General features: G+C 40.9%; 1 protein-coding gene across 5 annotated transcripts in view; it reads right to left on the bottom strand.

Annotated features, from left to right (window-relative positions):
* The window catches only part of FAM184A (family with sequence similarity 184 member A), a 434,097-nt gene that overhangs the window by 194,853 nt on the left and 219,515 nt on the right, over nucleotides 1-19,729 (bottom strand). For all 5 annotated transcript variants that reach the window (XM_073627163.1, XM_073627164.1, XM_073627165.1 and 2 more), the window contains one exon: nucleotides 15,034-15,169. In XM_073627163.1, the coding sequence (XP_073483264.1) occupies nucleotides 15,034-15,169 (136 nt within the window). The remainder of the gene's footprint in view (nucleotides 1-15,033; nucleotides 15,170-19,729) is intronic.

Here is a 19,729-nt window from a genome sequence, read left to right on the forward strand (position 1 = left end):
TGGAGATAAGCAATTGTTATGAAGAAACTGTCTCCTTTCTAGCTGTTGTTGGATCAACCACAGCAGGAGGGAAGGAATAAGGGCAGGATATAGATAGGTTTAAAAGCACCTAGCAACATGAGAGAAAATACTACATGTACTTTGTCCCATAGGGGACAGAACTGTAAAAAAATGTAAATGACAGATATTGTTTAAAAAAAGCTAGTTGCCAGGTTATCATTCTGACCATCTAGCATCATTGCCTGCTGAGTCTGCGAGTCTTCCTTTAACCACTTGCTTACTTGCTTAAATCCCCCTCCTATCCAGACCAATTTTCAGCTTTCAGCACTGACGCACTTTGAATGACAATTGCGCGATCATACCACACTGTACCCAAATTAAATTTTTATCATTTTTTCACCACATATAGTGCTTTCTTTTGTTGGTATTTGATCACTTCTGCAGTTTTTAGTTTTTGTTAAAAAAATTTAAAAAGACCGAATTTAAAAAAAAAAATGTTATATTTTGTTATAAAATTTTAAAAAGGGTAATTTTTCTCCTTCATTGATGTACGCTGATGAGGCGGCACTGACAGGTGGCAGTGATGGGCACTGATGGGTGGCAGTGATGGGCACTGATTGGTGGCAATAATGGGCACTGATCTGGTACATTGATAGGCAACATTGCTAGGTGGCACTGACTGGCACCACTGGTGGGCACTGATAGGTGGCACTTGTCGGCATTGATAGGTGGCACTTGTAGGCATTGATAGGTAGCACTCATGGGCATTGATAGGTGGCACTGGTGGGCACTGTGGACACTGTCAGGTGGCAATGTCAGGTGGCACTGGCAGGGGGTACTGGTGGCACGTATGAGGCATTATTGCCTCCTCCTCTTTGGGACCGATGTCCCTTGTCCCACTGTCAGCGCGAGGAGAAAAAAAAAAAACGATCACATAGCTTTTGTTTTGATCATGTGATCAGCTGTCATTGGCTGACAGCTGATCACATGGTAAGGGACCGGGACCGGCCCCTTACTTGGATCGGTGATCACCCGAGTCTCAGTGACTCGGTGATCACATCGCGCGCAGGGCGTGTGCACAGGGGAGGCCGTCATATGACGGCCTCCCGGGAATTGAGGTCCGCGCTGTAGCGGTCATTCGGCTATAGTGCGGATATCAAGTGGTTAAAGTAAGCGTCTACACAATGCTTTTTAATTTCAGTTTTGGAATATGTATGAAACCTTTAGAAATGCTGCTATGTTTTAGTGCTGAATATTAGTGAACTGCACCACAGTATTGAAGATCAGTGCAGTGGCTAAATTAAAAGTGAGCTAAAAACTCCCAACATAAAATAAAAATGAAAAACAACACTAACTCTGAAATACAGTCAGGTCCATAAATATTGGGACATCGACACAATTCTAATCTTTTTGGCTCTATACACCACCACAATGGATTTGAAATGAAACAAACAAGATGTGCTTTAACTGCAGACTTTCAGCTTTAATTTGAGGGTATTTAATTTAATGTAATGTAAAGTAATGGGACAGATTAACAATCATCCATCAAACTTTCACTTTTTAATACTTGGTTGCAAATCCTTTGCAGTCAATTATAGCCTGAAGTCTGGAACGCATAGACATCACCAGACGCTGGGTTTCATCCCTGGTGATGCTCTTCCAGGCCTCTACTGCAACTGTCTTCAGTTCCTGCTTGTTCTTGGGGCATTTTCCCTTCAGTTTTGTCTTCAGCAAGTGAAATGCATGCTCAATCTGTTCAGGTCAGGTGATTGACTTGGCCATTGCATAACATTCCACTTCTTTCCCTTAAAAAACTTTGGTTGCTTTCACAGTATGCTTGGGGTCATTGACCATCTGCACTGTGAAGCGCTGTCCAATGAGTTCTGAGGCATTTTGCTGAATATGAGCAGATAATATTGCCCGAAACACTTCAGAATTCATCCTGCTGCTTTTGTCAGCAGTCACATCATCAATAAATACAAGAGAACCAGTTCCATTGGCAGCCATACATGCCCACGCCATGACACTACCACCACCATGCTTCACCGATGAGATGGTATGCTTTGGATCATGAACAGTTCCTTTCCTTCTCCATACTCTTCTCTTCCCATCACTTTGGTACAGGTTGATCTTCGTCTCATCTGTCCATAGGATGTTGTTCCAGAACTGTGAAGGCTTTTTTAGATGTTGTTTGGCAAACTCTAATCTGGCCTTCCTGTTTTTGAGGCTCACCAATGGTTTACATCTCGTGGTGAACCCTTTGTATTCACTCTGGTGAAGTCTTCTCTTGATTGTTGACTTTGACACACATACACCTACCTCCTGGAGAGTGTTCTTGATCTGGCCAACTGTTGTGAAGGGTGTTTTCTTTACCAGGGAAAGAATTCTTTGGTCATCCACCGCAGTTGTTTTCCGTGGTCTTCCAGGTCTTTTGGTGTTGCTGAGCTCAACGATGCGTTCTTTCTTTTTAAGGATGTTCCAAACAGATGATTTGGCCACACCTAATGTTTTTGCTATCTCTCTGATGGTTTTTTTTGTTTTTTCAGCCTAATGATGGCTTGCTTCACTGATAGTGACAGCTCTTTGGATCTCATATTGAGAGTTGACAGCAAACAGATTCCAAATGCAAATAGCACACTTGAAATGAACTCTGGACCTTTTATCTGCTCCTTGTAAATGGGATAGTGAGGGAATCACACACACCTGGCCATTGAACAGCTGAGCAGCCAATTGTCCCATTACTTTTGGTCCCTTAAAAAGTGGGAGGCACATATACAAACTGTTGTTATTCCTACACCGTTCACCTGATTTGGATGTAAATACCCTCAAATTAAAGCTGAAAGTCTGCAGTTAAAGCACATCTTGTTTGTTTCATTTCAAATCTATTGTGGTGGTGTATAGAGCCAAAAAGATTAGAATTGTGTCGATGTCCCAATATTTATGGACCTGACTGTATGTGAAATATCCAGTAATGAAACAACAATTAAATAAAAATGCATCAATAAAATTACATCATCAAATAGTGTATCAAACTAAAGTAACGTGCAATTTTACTAAAGTAATAGGTGCAATTTAAATCAATAAACTCTTATAACTATACCCAAAAAAGTTTTATCCATTATGGTCCACCAAAAAACCAACAGTGGACGTGACGTCACCATGGTGTATCAAGCCTAGGCTCGCAGCCAGGTAGCTAGTGGCTGGAATGTACAAAGAGAAGAGAGCGCAAGGCTGCCCTAGTGTAATACTGTTTAATGGCAAAGATGCAGATTCAAGTTAAAAGGGTTACACTCACAAACATGAATCAGAGGGTCGCATGTACAGCAAAGCAGATGTCTCCTCTCCTGGCCTGAATGAATGTTTTTTTGTTTCACTTTTTTTTGTGTCACCTTTATGTGGACTAAGTTTATGTAACCAAGACCAGTATTTTATTACAATTATTCTTTATATGGTATTTTTTATAAGGTATCACATATCTATGGATTTAATTCACTGATAGAAATATAAAGAAAAAAAGGAAATCTCCGTGCAAAGGACTGAGTACTAAATAGTGGAGCAATGTCAATGTTAGGAAACCAAAGTAGATATGGTGCTGTTCTACCAATCAACCAAAGTGTGTGATCCTTGGTGTGGAAAATCAATATATATGATAACCATTAAAAATAAAGTACTTATAAAAACTGTTGTGCGTGCAATACAATTGCACCTTAGAGTACTTCAGCACGCACAACAGTTTTTATAAGTACTTTATTTTTAACGGTTATATATTGATTTTCCACACCAAGGATCACACACTTTGGTTGATTTTAGTTTCAATGCAAGACCACGCTGTATAAGTAATTTTTGGTTTAGTTTATTTTGCATTATACACTTATAATTTACAGGGTATAATATCTTCTTAGTCTTCAGGATTTTTCCAAAGGAAGCAGCTTAAGTATTTTTACACCACTATGTGTTAGCAGTAGAACAGCGCCATATCTACTTTGGTTTCCTAACACTGACAGAAATATCACTTGTTGTAATATATCAAATAGCCTTACAGACTATTTAAATACATTCTAGCGCTGCACTTTCTCACACTGTATATTCCTTGCAAGATTGGATCACTTGTTGTGTCAGCTGCTTATTCAGTTTAACCTATAGAAGACAGCGCGATATATACACATTTTTCTTTTCACATTTTGCTTGATCTATTTATATTGCCGCAGTCTCGCATATCGTACAGGTTCACATTCCTAAATGGATGTATTTAAATACAGGGCAACACGCAAAGTTAACACTGAGGGTGTATTTACATGAACTAATAATGATGCTGAAATAGGAGGCCTTTTTTTAAGATTAAAAAATACTATGACCTCAGAATTACACCTTCAGTGGGACATAGCCTTTCTTGAACAATATGTATCAGAAAACATGGTTCCCAGAAGTCTGATGTGGGAAGTTCACCCACAGCAAGGAGACTCAGACCTACAATCTTGGTATAATTACTTTAATGAGATGGGTACCAAACTCCTTGTTTTTCTCATTACAAGAAAAACTATCAGACTCCAAGCATTAGATAAGGAGATGAAGGAACTGAAGGATAAACTTTCAGCCCACAAGAACTCCTCTGAATACAATTCTCTTTCTTCCAATCTCCAGCTACATCTGGAGAAAGAAGATAGAGATCAAAAGAATAAAAAACATAAAAAATACTCCAGGGATGTTGGGGACTATAAGTCGGGGATGGTGTTTAGATGGCAGGGAACCATTACACCTATCACCACTCCTGACCCTCCTATTGTAGCTAATCAACCAGCTATACAACCTATTGGGGACCAGAGAAATACCAGCCTAGCCAGCAATAGGCATCCTAGATTTCCACCTAAACCTAAGATCAATCCTTATAATAGTAGGGAGTGCCCCCCCCCCCGAGAGGTAGACATCCTAGTTACTATACTCCACCCCATACATCTAGAGGTGGTGCTGGTAATTACACCAAAAAAGGAGGAAGAGGGAAACCCAGAGGTAATCAATATGACTTCAAGCCACCCTATGAACAGGGAAACCGGGTTTCTACAGATTCCCCCAGGAGGTACAATCATTATGGTACACCCCATGATCGAGATTCCCATTATTACAACTACCCCCCCATTAGCACTCAGAATAGATTTGCCCCTCTCCATGATAATTACAATGATTATGGAGATGAATATGATGGAACCCCCTATGGCCAGGGTCAATATGGCCATGACCTTTACAATAAGGATTTTCACCAGGATGGGCAAGGACCACAAAGGTCATCTGACCCAAGAGAGGCTCCAGAGGGGGGAGGAGAATTCAGAGGAAAAAGAAAAAGAGTCTAACAGGCCAAGGAGTATTTAATCTGAGCACAAAACAATTAACTAAAGAGGAATTGGCTATTCTCGACAAGGGCCTTAAGTTTGCGCCCCAAAAAATTGGATAAGTTCAACACAGTCATCGATATTCAGAAATTTATTAGAAAAATTAACATTCAACGCCATCTTGCTTCCAATACGGCCCCACACGCAGAACGGGCCGTGACCTCAGGGACGGTACATTCCGGTTTAGCAAACCCTTCTTTATTTAATCCGCCTGTACCAACCGCACCTGCGGTCACGATCTTTAAGGATCTAGTTCTTAAGGACTTAGCCACTTTACCTATTAAGAAACACTATAATCACTCTTTAAACAAGAGCGGTTTGAAATTATTATGTGACAAGAAAGATCTTATTGTCCGTCCAGCGGACAAGGGGGGCGGAATTATTGTAATAGACAAATCCGACTATATTTCTGAGATGCACAGGATCCTCAGTGATCGTGATACATACATCGAACTCCCCAACAATCCCACCAACTGATTAAAAAAAGACACGACTTTACTAGTTAACAAAGGATTTGATAGACAGATATTAAATAAAAAAGAGAAAGCCTACTTAATACCCGCAGCACCCAGGATTCCTACAATATACCACTTATCCAAAATTCATAAGGACCCCCTGCATCCACCAGGGAGACCAATAGTAAGCTGTATAAATTCAATAACATCCCGCATTGGTCGTTATATTGACTTTTATTTACAGCCACTGGTTAAAAAAACGCCATCATTTTTGAAAGACACGACAGACACCATTAGACTGTTGGAAGGTATTGATGTGCAGGGTGACTACCTGCTAGCCACTGCTGATGTGGCATCATTATATACCTGCATCCCACACACTCTTGGCGTCGAGGCAGTCTCACGTTTTTTAAATAGAGACCCGTCTCTTACTGAAATCCGAGGACAATACATCATCGAACTATTAGAGTTCGCCACAACACATAATTATTTTTGGTTTAACAACAAGTTTTTTTTACAACACAAACATGTGGCGATGGGGGCTAAGTTCGCCCTAGTCTCGCCAATCTTTTTATGGCCAAGTGGGAGGAGGATGTCTCTGGTCTTGTGGGCCAGATATATAGACGACATCCTCCTCCTATGGGATGGTTCCCCCAAGTCTCTTGAGGACTTTTTTTCATTTCTTAATTGCAATGACAGGGGGATTTCCCTAACCCTTGAATACAGTTCAACAACATCAGTACACTTTCTCGATCTAGATATTGAGATCAGTTCCTGACAATTCAAATTTCAAACTCATTTTAAGCCAACTGATCATAACAGCTTTATACCCATCGACAGTTGCCACCATAAATCTTGGCTTAGATCAGTCCCTTGAAGCCATTTTTTAAGGCTGAGAAGGAACTGCATCAGTATTGACACATTTCAAGTCCAGGCACTGTCCTTGAAACAAAAATTTCTAGATAAGGGGTATGATTCAGCTACTTTGGAGGTGGAGGTACAACATGCCATGCAAACCGATAGGAGATCATTATTGACTCCCAAAACTCCTTGCATACCCAATGAATCTTTTAAATACTCTATGTCGACTTCATTTTCAACTCAACATAGAGATATCAAAACTATCATCGAACGTCACTGGGAAGTGCTCAAGAACGATCGCGTCCTTGGTACTATCCTACCGGAAGGACCCAAAGTCATCTATAGAGGAGCTCCCTCTCTACAGAATAAAATTGCTCCTAACATTATAGATCCCCCTAGGCGTCCCACCTTCTTTCACGAGATGGTGGATTATTTTCCTTGCAAGAAGTGCACAGTGTGTCAATACAATATATGTGGTAGACATAAAACTTTAGAATTTCGATCAAATGTAACTAACAAAACCTACCCCATCAAAATGTTTTGTACCTATGCAACTAGATATGTGGTATATCTTATCACCTGCTCGTGCGGGAAGCACTATGTAGGCTGCACTACTCAGGCTTTTTCCATCCGGGTAGGCGATCATGTCGCAAAAATCATTGGGGGCGATACCAAACATACTGTTCCCAGGCACTATAGACAGTATCACAACCGAGATCCAACTGGATCACAATTTCTTATTATAGATCAATATGTCCCGCCCCTGGAGGGGAGGGGCTTTGACTCGGGCGTGTCACAGTTAGAAACGTACTGGATCTATGAGCTCCAATCTCACTCGTCATTGGGGCTCAATGTCGAGTTGGATATCAATGCCTTCATTAATCAGTCTTAAATGATTACAAGTTTGTTTTTTTATTTCTCATTTCTCTCTTTTATCCTTTTTTTTTAATTTTTGTTTACATTGGGGTGTATTGTTCATATAATTTTATCCAGTATAAGAATGTTTCACAATGGGGCTCCATGTTAAGCCGGGGCTCCATTTTTTCTTACATGTATTTACAATATGAACACTACCATTATTATTTTCAGTTTAAAATCCATTCGGGTTCCTTTTTTTCGTTTTCTCGCCATTTATTACAAATGCCATTCTTAAATATAACTATTTTTGTATATATATCCCCGTAAGGTCTGTTAATTCTAATATACACATTTATACTGTCCTGTCATCACAGTTGTCTTATCTCCAAGAAGCTGTAGGACACAAACATATTATTTTTATAACATGCTCCCATTTTCTAACCTTTGGACCGAGGACCCTCAGTCTATTTTTACTCTATATTCACATACGCATACGTTATTTTATTGTAACATTTTTGATATGCGTACGTTCATTTTAAAAAGTAAGGTATTTTGTTACGGGTATTATTACCCTCTTGTTACATATAAGCCTGAGAGGTAACGTCATGCTGTCAGCATATAAGACATTCCTGCTATGCGCTCCACCTGCCTTCACCCATATCGAGGCTTGGGAGGTAGCGTTGTGACGTCACGACGTCAGCTCTTCAATTTAGACGTTGTACTATTGATGTACTTCCGTGCTTCAACCCTGCGTTCCGGGTGTCTTCCCTTATTAGGGACGAGGCTTGCAACACACTTTGTCAGTATGATGTACCTCTCATTCGTGCGCTCCAAATGTCCTCGCTCATAGCGAGGCTTGCAACGCACGCTGTCAGCGCCATCTTCCATACCCGGAAGTTGCTGTTATTGAACAGCGTATTCAATTGGAGCCACGTCTCAACAAGGGGGTCCTTCTTAATGTATATATAAGGCAGTACATACAGTGGCACGGTACCCCAGATGATGTCCTAGAGGACGAAGCGCATCGGGACGGACTACTGACACCACTGGCACTGCCGTATATTCTACTTACAAAGCGCTTTTTTATCCTCAGAAATGTGAGTGTTTTTACCCTCCATAAACATGCTATGAGCTTTTTTATACAGTATCACGCTATGTGTTCTCATATTTCTTTCACATATATCTTTGATGTCTGAATGGACCTATCTTTAAAATACGCATCATTGCAAGCACCCGGGCCACCTGGAACTGTGTCCTCTGTGGTAGCTGCCATCAAGGATCCCCACTTTACAAGCTTGATTGACCCAGTGGGTATAAGCCCATCTGTGTCCAATCTTTCTGGTAAGACTTCACTAAGAGTGGTGGTGGATCTTCTATCAACACGTTTACTATTTTTTGTTTCACTTTTTTTTTGTGTCACCTTTATATGGACTAAGTTTATGTAACCAAGACCAGTATTTTATTACAATTATTCTTTATTTGGTATTTTTTATAAGGTATCACATATCTATGGATTTAATTCACTGATAGAAATATCACTTGTTTTAATATATCAAATAGCCTTACAGACTATTTAAATACGTTCTAGCGCTGAACTTTCTCACACTGAATGAATGGATAGCCCCCCAAAAACGAGTGATATGGATGGGGGATGTGTCAGAGCAAACTCTGTTTCCTCATCGTGTCATGCTGTGTTTGCTGTATAACACTCGCACGGTCCCGCCAACGCAGCATGACATCACTAGTGGCCGTACAAGGAAGACCGAAGTGAGTGAAGAAACTCCTCCCAGCTAGCAGAGCAGTTGCCACAACATGTTTCGGAGGCGCAGCCTCCTTCTTCAGATCACGCCCTTCTCTCCTCTAGCCTGCTTTTAAATGTGAAGAACCTCCCGCCCCTACCACGGAACAGCCAATGCCATGCAACAGGCCAGGAGCACGGAGCTCACAGCAGGAACTATCTTTAATGTATATTTATAGAGGGGAGGGCCTGATACATAGCAACAGCATTCGGGAAAGAAAAGGAAAAAATTATATATATGTACAACTTTGATGCATTTGCTTTAATAAGATTAAAAATTAGAAGATAATAATTGTGAAATATAACCCCTTCCCGCCGACCGAACGCATATATGCGTCCTCGGCTTTCCGGGGTTATACCGGGATGATGCCCGCAGCTGCAGGCATCATCCCGGTACCGTTGTTTTCAGCGGGCGATCGGCTACCCGAATATAACAACCGATGCGGCTAAAAGCCGCTCGGTTGTTATACCGGAGGAGCGGGAGGGAACATCCCCCCCCTCCCGCCGCCTCCCGCCGCTGTTACCGGGCCTCCCGTGCGATCGGGAGGCCCGGTGTCCGGTCCGCTGCCTTCGGCGGCTGGGGGCGGACTGGAACGAAGCTGCGAGCGGCTTCGTTCCAGCCTTCTTCTTGTAAATGCGGAAGCGACGTCATGACGTCACTTCCCGTTTACTCGGCTGCCAATGGCGCCGAATTTAAAAAAGTACACAGTATTCAGAATCGCCGTTTTCGGCGATCTGAATACTTTGAAGTGTAAAGGAGGGATGGGGGGTCTTTTAGACCCCCCATCCCTCCATAAAGAGTACCTGTCACCACATATTACTGTCACAAGGGATGTTTACATTGCTTGTGACAGCAATAAAAGTAAAAAAAAAAAAAAAAAAATTTAAACACAATTTATAAAGTACAAAAATAAATAAATTAAATAAAAAAAAAAAAAAAAATTTTTTTAAAGTGCCCCTGTCCCCGCGAGCTCGCGCAGCGAAGAAAACGCATACGGAAGTCGCGCCCGCATATGTAAACGGTGTTCAAACCACACATGTGAGGTATCGCCGCGATCGTCAGAGCGAGAGCAATAATTCTAGCCCTAGACCTCCTCTGTAGCTCAAACCTGGTAACCGTAAAATTTTTTTAAAGCGTCGCCTATGGAAATTCAAAGGTACCGTAGTTCGTCGCCATTCCACGAGTGCGTGCAATTATAAAGGGTGACATGTTTGGTATCTATTTACTCGGCGTAACATCATCTTTCACATTATACAAAAAAATTGGGGTAACTTTACTGTTTGGATTTTTTAAAATTCATGAAAGTGTCACTTTTCCAAAAATTTGCGTTTAAAACACCGCTGCACAAATACCGTGTGATAAAAAATATTGCAACAATCGTCATTTTATTCTCTAGATTCTTTGCTAAAAAAATATATATAATGTTTGGGGGTTCTAAGTAATTTTCTAGCAAAAAATATGGATTTTAACTTGTAAACACCAAATTTCAAAAATAGGCTTAGTCATGAAAGGGATAAACATTCCACATAGATATAATGTTTAATTACACTATTTAAAAATATACACAAAACTCTTAAAATATTAAAAAAATTACTATATATATGTACATATATATATATACATGTGCATTGAAGGACACACACAAAAAATAAAATTAGATTAAAATTTGATTCTCATCATCGTCATTAACTATATACATGCTTAGAGAACTATTTTCAGAATATCATGTTGTGACTTAAAATCATCCTTATATTTATCCTTATTTTAATATATTAGACTCATCATTTTGATTTAAATAACTTATCACATTTCTAATGATTCTATAATAGTAATTACCTATCAATAATTTTTAAAATCTAATTTTTATTTTTTTAATTTTTAATTTATCATTTATCATTTTTAATTTTTGATTTTTAAAAATTTGTAGTTCTTAATTTCTGATTTTTAATCTATATTCCTTTATTCCTGTTTTCTACAACTTTATAAAATGATTGTGTAATCAATTATGTCAAAAGTATGCAGTATAAAAGGGATAATAAATATATATATCAAACTATCAAATATGAAAGATAATATAATATATACAATATATGTAGAAAAATATATATATAAAAAATATATATGTAGAAAAAATGTGCAGAAAAAATGTGCCCCTTAGTGTAATGGTAATATTTCATATTAGAGTACCTATCTGAAATTCCACATTTAACCCATCAGGTGTCATGCTGTTTAAAGTAAAAGTCCAAAAAGATTCTCGTTTACATAAACGAGCAAATCTTTCGCCTTCCGGGATCGTCATAGATATAGACTTGATGCCAAAGAGTTCCAAACCTTCAGTGCTACCACCATGGTTGTGTTTAAAATGACGTGGGACACTGTGTTTTTCTACTTTCTTCTCTATGAACCTGCGATGTTTGCCAAAACGTATCTGCATGGCACGCACCGTCCTTCCAACATAGATGAGCCCACATGGGCACCTCAGTCCATATACAACAAACTAGGTGCTACAACAGATGAACTGCTTGATGTTGAAAGTGCGTCCATCTTTGTTACAGAATGTTTGGTGTTTTTTGTGTGTTTTAGCTAGTAGCTGGAGCCAACTCGTATACGATTGAATAGCAAAATGTACTAGTGTCAGTTAGACACTTTTAAATGTAAGTGGTTGGTGTAATTTCCTTTTTTATTAATCAAAATACAGTTCTACACTATGAAGGCCTTTCTCTTTCTCCCCTTACAATATTTATGGGGTGTTGTGGCTCTATGTGAGTGGAGTCATTATGGCCGTGCGGTGCTGTGACAACCATATGAAGATCCATAGAGGGATTTCAGCTTACTTTATGCATGTTTGCTGGTTTTTAGAGACACCAGCAATTTTGTCTGGTAAGTGTTTTGAGCATATAGTGGTGGATTGATCAAGAATTGTAACATGTTTTAGCATAACAACACTCTAGTTGAATGGGACTTTGAATATACCACTGGTGACCACCAAATATAATGACATCCAACTTACATAAAAGTTAACAATTTTACTGAATAAACCAAAATAATGTGCAGTGCTATACAAAGAAACAAACATCCTCAGTGTACAGTAATTCATATATGCAATACACATATTAATCCATATGTAAATACTGATTATTTACATAAAGTGCTAACGTGCCAATAATAGATCATAAGTGACTGATATATACTTATTACAGAGTACTGATGTGACAACAAACTAACAAAAAATCATCAAATGAGTGAAACAAAAAGTGCACAAATCATAATTTTTCAAAAAAGTCCTCTTATAATTTTCAAATAAATAAATGTCATACTCGTGCCCCCAACCCGTCCCCCCACCCCACCCGGGTGATTCTGCTCACCTCAGGGTGTGTGACGGCACAATTAAGTTTGGTCTACAACATAGTTGAACCACCTCTGGGCTCTATGAAAAGTGGTGGACTTTGCAGGATCCTATGTTGTTCAATGGTGCTGTCCTCAATACATGTGTGAAAAAGTAGGCTGGGATAGTGTTTTATCGTTTAAAACAACATTTATTAAAAGACAGAGTCTCCAGGGTACTCACACTTTCTGGATGCTTACAGAGCACCACTCTACAGCAGGCAGATATATAAAATCCAGTAAGGCTGTGTCCGTTATGGTCTCCTCCGCTGCTCAGACAAGCATCTGTGCTGCTTCCTGCACCATCCTGTCCCATCCCCAACGCGTGTCGACACAGGGATATGACGTGCCTTCCTCAGGGGAATAATGATTGGATGGTTCACAAGGCTGGGTTAATTTTTTTAGATGTAATTTTATTGAATATAAATTAAAATTCTGATGTAATATTTGTAAACATCATATAAAAAGCTGTAACAAGGTAGTTCATCACACTTTCGATGTATGTCCTTGGGAGGGGTCTATGGGTTTTGCAGCCACACCGCTTCCTCAGGACCCACAATGAATAATATTAAAAGATGTTAATCACAATCATAAAAACACCTCTACAGAAAAAGATGTTTTGTAGGTGGCTGATACATGAAGGGTAGGAGACACCCTGTTGTTGACACCTCTCTGCTAGCATTATACTTCCAAATAGTTCACTCATAGTCAGATACTTTGCCGTGACTCCTAAATATTGCTCTTGAACCAATCTAGCTGAGTCTTTATAAGGTGAGTAGCACCCCTCTATGGGAGATTTGTAAATGAATACATTGTTTATGATAGTGACATGCTGGGTATTAGTATGGACTTACTATAAGGGTTAATATGCTGATATAATATTATTTATATTCAATAAAACTGTTAACCTTTATGTAGGTTGGATGTTATTATATTTGGTGGTCACCAGTGGTATATTCAAAGTCCCGTTCAACTAGAGTTTTGTTATAGTACACATATCGGGATGATACCCTGTTAGACCACATCCATGTTTGATTTCACAACACCCCAACCTGCCAACCTTTGTGGAACATATTATAGTGCTGTCTTTGCCCCCATTGGGAACATTTTCTCCCACTTCCTGCCATGGTTACTGATCCCACTTGGAAGTAGCAGTAAGGGTATAATGAACAGAGACCGCAATAAAAAAAAAATAGTGAAGCACTAAAAATTTATTGACCTTATGGGCAGCTATCCCTGGACAGAAAAGCAGGTTAATTGGGAAATAGTAAGTACTGTATTTATTGGCATATAACACTCACTTTTTCACCATGAAAATTGGGTGCAAATAGCGCGTGTGTGTTAGACGCCAATATTTCAATTTTAGCTGCCTCGGAGGGGACAGGGAAGGGGGCGGGACGAGCGCCGTCAGATTACATACAGTGAGAAACTCCTGTTTACTTGGTGGCCTCTGTAATAGGAAGTCCCGTCTCCTGGGCCGCCATTGGAACACTGTTCTGTCTATCATAGGAGATTGTCACTGTATGTAATCTGTCGGCGCTTGTCCCGCCCCCTCTCTGTCCCCTCTAGTCTGCAGATGGGCATCGATCAGGCTGCACTGATGGCAATGGTGAGGCTGCTGCACTGATGTGGACTGATGAGGCTGCATTGATGGCACTGGTGAAGCTACAGATGGACACTGACCCTTATTTTGCTTCAAAGTTCCTTATTTAAAATTTAAGTTTTTTCCTGAAACTTCCCTCTTAAAATGAATGTGCGTGTTATACGCCTGTGCGTGTTATACGCCGATAAATACGGTAAATAAATTCCTTGTTTGATGACTGTAAATTATAAGTCCCGCTGTTGTTAAAAAAAGGTCGTAAAATAAACACCTGATTATGTATAGGCTCTTTTGTGGGTTAAGTGATCTTTTATTTTCCACTATAAATCCAAATGTGATGAGTGGGTTAATGATGGATTATATAATTTGCTGGATATCAAGTTTGCCCTCATCCTGCAGCTCTATTGTTGATGGCATCAGTGTATTCTGTCATGATAGAGTCTATATGCCCCTAAACTGGGATTAAGCAAGCTGGGCATACCTATAGTTTTGCACCACACATCATGGCAATGATACCATAAACTTAAACAAAGTAAAAAAAAATGTATGGTTTTCATGTGTGGTAGGGCCAATGGTTGATTACCACCAAATGCTAAGAGACTATACTTTATGAATGTATGTTCTTTGTTGAGTTTCCATCATGTATATCCAATATATATATATATATATATATATATACACAAACCACCTACTGGCTTTTAGCACAAGTTCTGTTGCCTGCTGCTGTAGACGTTCCCGAGCAGCTGCTAGCTCGCTTTCCATCTCTTTGTGTTTGCTTAGTAAGGACATCTCCTCCTGCTTCACAGTTTCCAGCTGTTTTTGCAGGACCTAAGGGAACATGCAAAATTTATTAAATATACATGACAATAAAATCATGATGGAAGAGCTGTGCGATCCTACATCTCTTATCATAAACTCTATCATAAAGTGGCAGTTACATAAGTTATAACTTGGCAAATAAACCTAAAAATAAACATGCTCCAGCTGCATAAATCTATCAAACCTGCCACCAAATACACCTCCAACAGATCACTGCTATTTCAGCTTGTTTTTCTGTGTTCCTTCCAAATGGTAAGTAAATATAGTAAATCAGTCTGATTTCTGATAGAGGCCAATTATTTAAAGTCCAAATGCATAGAGATTTTTTGAAAGTTCTAATGTGTAAGCAAATGTTAAACCTGCTCAACTGTAATCAGTTCACAGTACTTTAACATCAAAACTTTTCTTTTCTAAGATACTAAAGCTCTCGCTGTGCTTCAAGCCTGCTGTAGATAGGAGAGCTGTGGGTTTCACAGAGTACATTGTTTTTTTCGCCCAGCTCTCTCCTACACCATTTACAGAATGCCTTGTGTTTTTGAAATACTGTAGAGAAAAAATCCTTATTCCTTAGTGTCTGTCTCTGCATTATTTCAAGTCTGCGCTCCTGCAGTTTCAATGTTGACAGTTTCACCATATCCATCATGTTGGTGTCTATTTGCCTCAGTGCTCCCAACCAGAGATAAGGCAAGCTAGGTGCTTACACATTTAATAAAATTGAAAGCAGGCTGCAGTGTTTCCCATCATTGATGTAACAATAAAAATATTTTTGAACTACACTATGGGGATACAGGAATTCAGAAATCATAAAACAGTTGGGTTACATGCTGCTTCTTGCAGAAAGGTTTGGACAAACAGAAAAAAACCTTGAAGGTAAACCCTGTATAACCCCATCTCTAACCATCATACCTCAGTATTGTGAGAAAGCAGTACATAAGGCCAATGAAAACAGAGGGATGGGACCTGTGTCCCTCAATAGATTACAAGATAATTTCAGGATAAATACAAAAACCTTATTTTCTTTAATGTTCATTGAGGGACACATGAATTTGTGATTTCTTTAACAGTTGGGACATCCAAAAGCAGTCCAATGTAAGAGTAGGCAACAGCCAGTGAGGGATCTAAGATAGATAGATTGGGCCTTCTGGTTGCTGCAGATGGCCCTATGGCAGAATCTGAACCAGAAGAGGTAAAAACCTAGGGGAGATCACAGAGTATCAAGCTGTACAAGAATCACTGCAAAAGCTGTGATCCAAGCAACACCAACAAAAGGAGTAATAGAACTATCTAAATGGGGAGAACAGACCAAAAACAAGAATAATCAACAAAGATAACACTCAAAGATTTCCTAGCCTCAAAAAAAATTTCTAAGGGAAAATTGGAAATAAGGTCCACAAGGCAAGTCCAGCTGGGGTAAGCAGGGGCGGCCCGTGCATTGTGCGCGCACGGGCGCTGCCCCCCCTAATCCCTTCTGCCGCCTCTCTATCCATGCATCCGGCCCCTTTCAGGATGGCAGCGTGGGAGGGGGTGTTTTTTTTAAGCACCTGATTAGAGCCTGAGGCTCTAATAGGCTTCAAAAAAGGGTGAGCTTGGGGCGCAGAGAGTGCGCCCTGATCCCACCCTGTTGTGTGACCATAGCAAATTAATTTTCCCTATTTTTACACCACAGTGCTGCCTCCCTACCAATCAGGAGGCAGGTCAGTGAGACCTTTTCCCGATTGACCAAAGACACTTTGGCGGAAGAGACACACAGGGGAAGAAGCTTCAGAATCGGACTCCTCCCCCGCCGCTGCTGACACAGGAGGTGAGGACCCAACAGCCCAGAATAGAGGAGGAGGCGCACAGGATGCAGGAGCCATTGCCTGCCCATCCCACAGCTCGCTGCCGTCACCCGGATGGGGTAAGGCGAGTGGGGGGGGGTCACATGGTGGGCACAGAAGCTGCATATGATGGGCACAGGCTGCATAAGATGGGCATAGGCTGCATATGATGAGCAGAAGCTGCATATGACGGGCACAGGCTGCATATGACAGGCACATGCTGCATATGATGGGCACAGACTGCATAAGATAAGCACAGAGGCTGCATATGATGGGCAGTTGGGCACAGGCTGCATATGATGGGCACAGAGGCTGTATGATGGGCACAGGCTGCATATGATGGGCACAGAGGCTGCATATGATTGATACAGAAGCTGCATATGATGGGCACAGAAGCTGCATATGATGGGCACAGAGGCTGCAATTGATGGCACAGTGGCTGCATTTTATGGGGCACAGTGACTGCATATGATGGGCACAGTGATTGCATATGATAGGCACAGTGGCTGCATTTTATGGACACAGTGGCTGCAATTAATGGCACAGTGCGGCTGTTTATTTTAAAAAAAAATTCAGTTTGCTTGCGCCCCCCCAAATATTTTGAGCACCAGTCGCCACTGGGTCTAAGGGTGACAAAGGGCCAAAGCCTTAAACTTCTGACCCCAGGAATCAGGGAATATAGGTTTTAAGAAGGAGTAGAGATGTCTAGGAATACCATCCAATCTCGTACGTGATAATCAAGCTACAGACCTTTCTAGCATAATACACTAAGGGTATAGTCAAATACCTAAGGAGTTGCCCTAATTGAACCACCTTAAGACAGAGAAACAAACAAGGAGGAAAAACAGCACAAGAGGTGCCTCCCACCCAAATCCCACCCTGGTGCAGCAACATAGACCAAAAAGCAGACCTTTTAACAAGGATACCCAGCAGTATTACAAGAACCTGCCGGGCCTGTGTACCTGATCCATGACATGGAAATACAAGTCCCACAACTCACCATGATCCAGTGGAGTGTCCATAGCCATGGAATGAGGGGGAGAAACCTTTGCCAGAGAGCTAAGACTGATCACGTGAATAATGACAGGAGCAGGAAACACATTTTTGAAGAACTTTTCATAGAGGCTGTGAATCAGTCACAGAAGGAGGGCCTGACTCTCGATAATTCAAACACAAGAGGACCCCGAACACGTGCTCTTTCCCACTAGGAGTGTCTGTAGTAGGGCGGCAATAGGAGCTGACTACTGTTTCCAAGGAAACACAAACCCCTCCAGTGATGGTCTCTTCCTACCATGCAGGAGATAAAGCACATCCAAATGCACATATTGTGGTCCCTATAAGGCAAACTACAGAATGGAGAGGTTGAGAGTAACTTCCTCAATGTCATCCAGCATAGGGACCAGGTTAACCCCCCTATTAAAGATGGGCCGAACGACCCTCTGTTCAGTTCACGTCAGAACTTTCAAACATGGCAAAAGTTTGGAGCCGAACAATGAACCCCATTAAAGTCTATAGGACCTGAACTGGAAATCAAAACTGCCCAATTAAAAGGTTTATATGCAAGTTATTGGGCATACAAAGGGTATGGGGGTCCGGGTACTGCCCTGGGGGACATGTATTAATGCAAAAAAGTATTTAAAAAAGATCATTCTTAAAGGAGCAGTGATTTAATAATGCTTAGAGTGAAACAATAAAAAAGAAAAATTCCTTTAAATATAGTGCCTGGGGGGTCCCCTTAGTCTGTCGGCCTGTAAAGTGGCACATCTGTACCATGTATAGAACCTGCTGCAGCAAAAATTAAATTTATAAAGAACAAAAAAATGACATTTTTCCTGCAAGCTTTTTTTTATTGTGCAAACAACGGCTTGGGGACTCAGTCTGTACGACGAGGCCACAATTTAGTGCACTCGGAATAAGATTAGAGATTTTTTGGATAAATTCTGGTGTCTGTTTCGCAGACTTTTTGTCTTCTGTTTTTGTCCCTAAATAATCTCCCACCATATGATGCAGACACTGCCGATGGGATGTGGAAGCTGACAGCCTTGGGTGCCGAGGACTAAAAAAAATTTAGCAAAAGTACAATTTTGGACGATTTTGGAGGCATTGAAGCAGAGGAAGACATATATCAAACCTTGAGAGGGTTGTCTGTCCCCAGAACCCTTGGGATTGTGTCACTGATGCATGCATTGTCACGGCTCACTATCCTTGTCGCCTCCTCAAATGGTGACAGTACAGTGCATGCATCCTTTATCGTGGCAAAAAAAAAGCTGAGCCGCGCATACCACACAGGTACTCGTTGATGGCCCTCTGCTACATGTGCAGCTGCTGCAGCATTGCCAAAGTTGAGTTCCATCTGGTGGGCATGTCACACATCAGGCCATTTACGGGCATGTGGAATTCCCACTGAATTTCAGCCAACCAAGCATTGAAATGGCTACAGACTCTTCTGGCCTGCTTCAGAAGAGCTTGCAACCCTGGGTACCTGTTTAAAAAACGCTGCACCACCAAATTGAAGACATGCCAGGCATGGCACATGTCGACCTTCCCTGTCGAAGGGCAGACAGGAGGTTAGTGCCATTATCGCACACCACCATTCCTGGCTCAAGCTGGTGTGGCATGAACCACCTCTGGGCCTGCCCCTGCAGAGCTCTCTGCTCCGGAGTGGCTCCTGTTCCATAGACAGACCAGCTGAACCACTGCATGGCATCTTTTAGCCTGACTCATTGAATAGCCTCTTGAATGCTTAGGGGAT

This window comes from Aquarana catesbeiana, linkage group LG04 (genome assembly GCF_042186555.1).
Source record: "Aquarana catesbeiana isolate 2022-GZ linkage group LG04, ASM4218655v1, whole genome shotgun sequence".
Classification (NCBI taxonomy): Eukaryota; Metazoa; Chordata; class Amphibia; order Anura; family Ranidae; genus Aquarana; species Aquarana catesbeiana.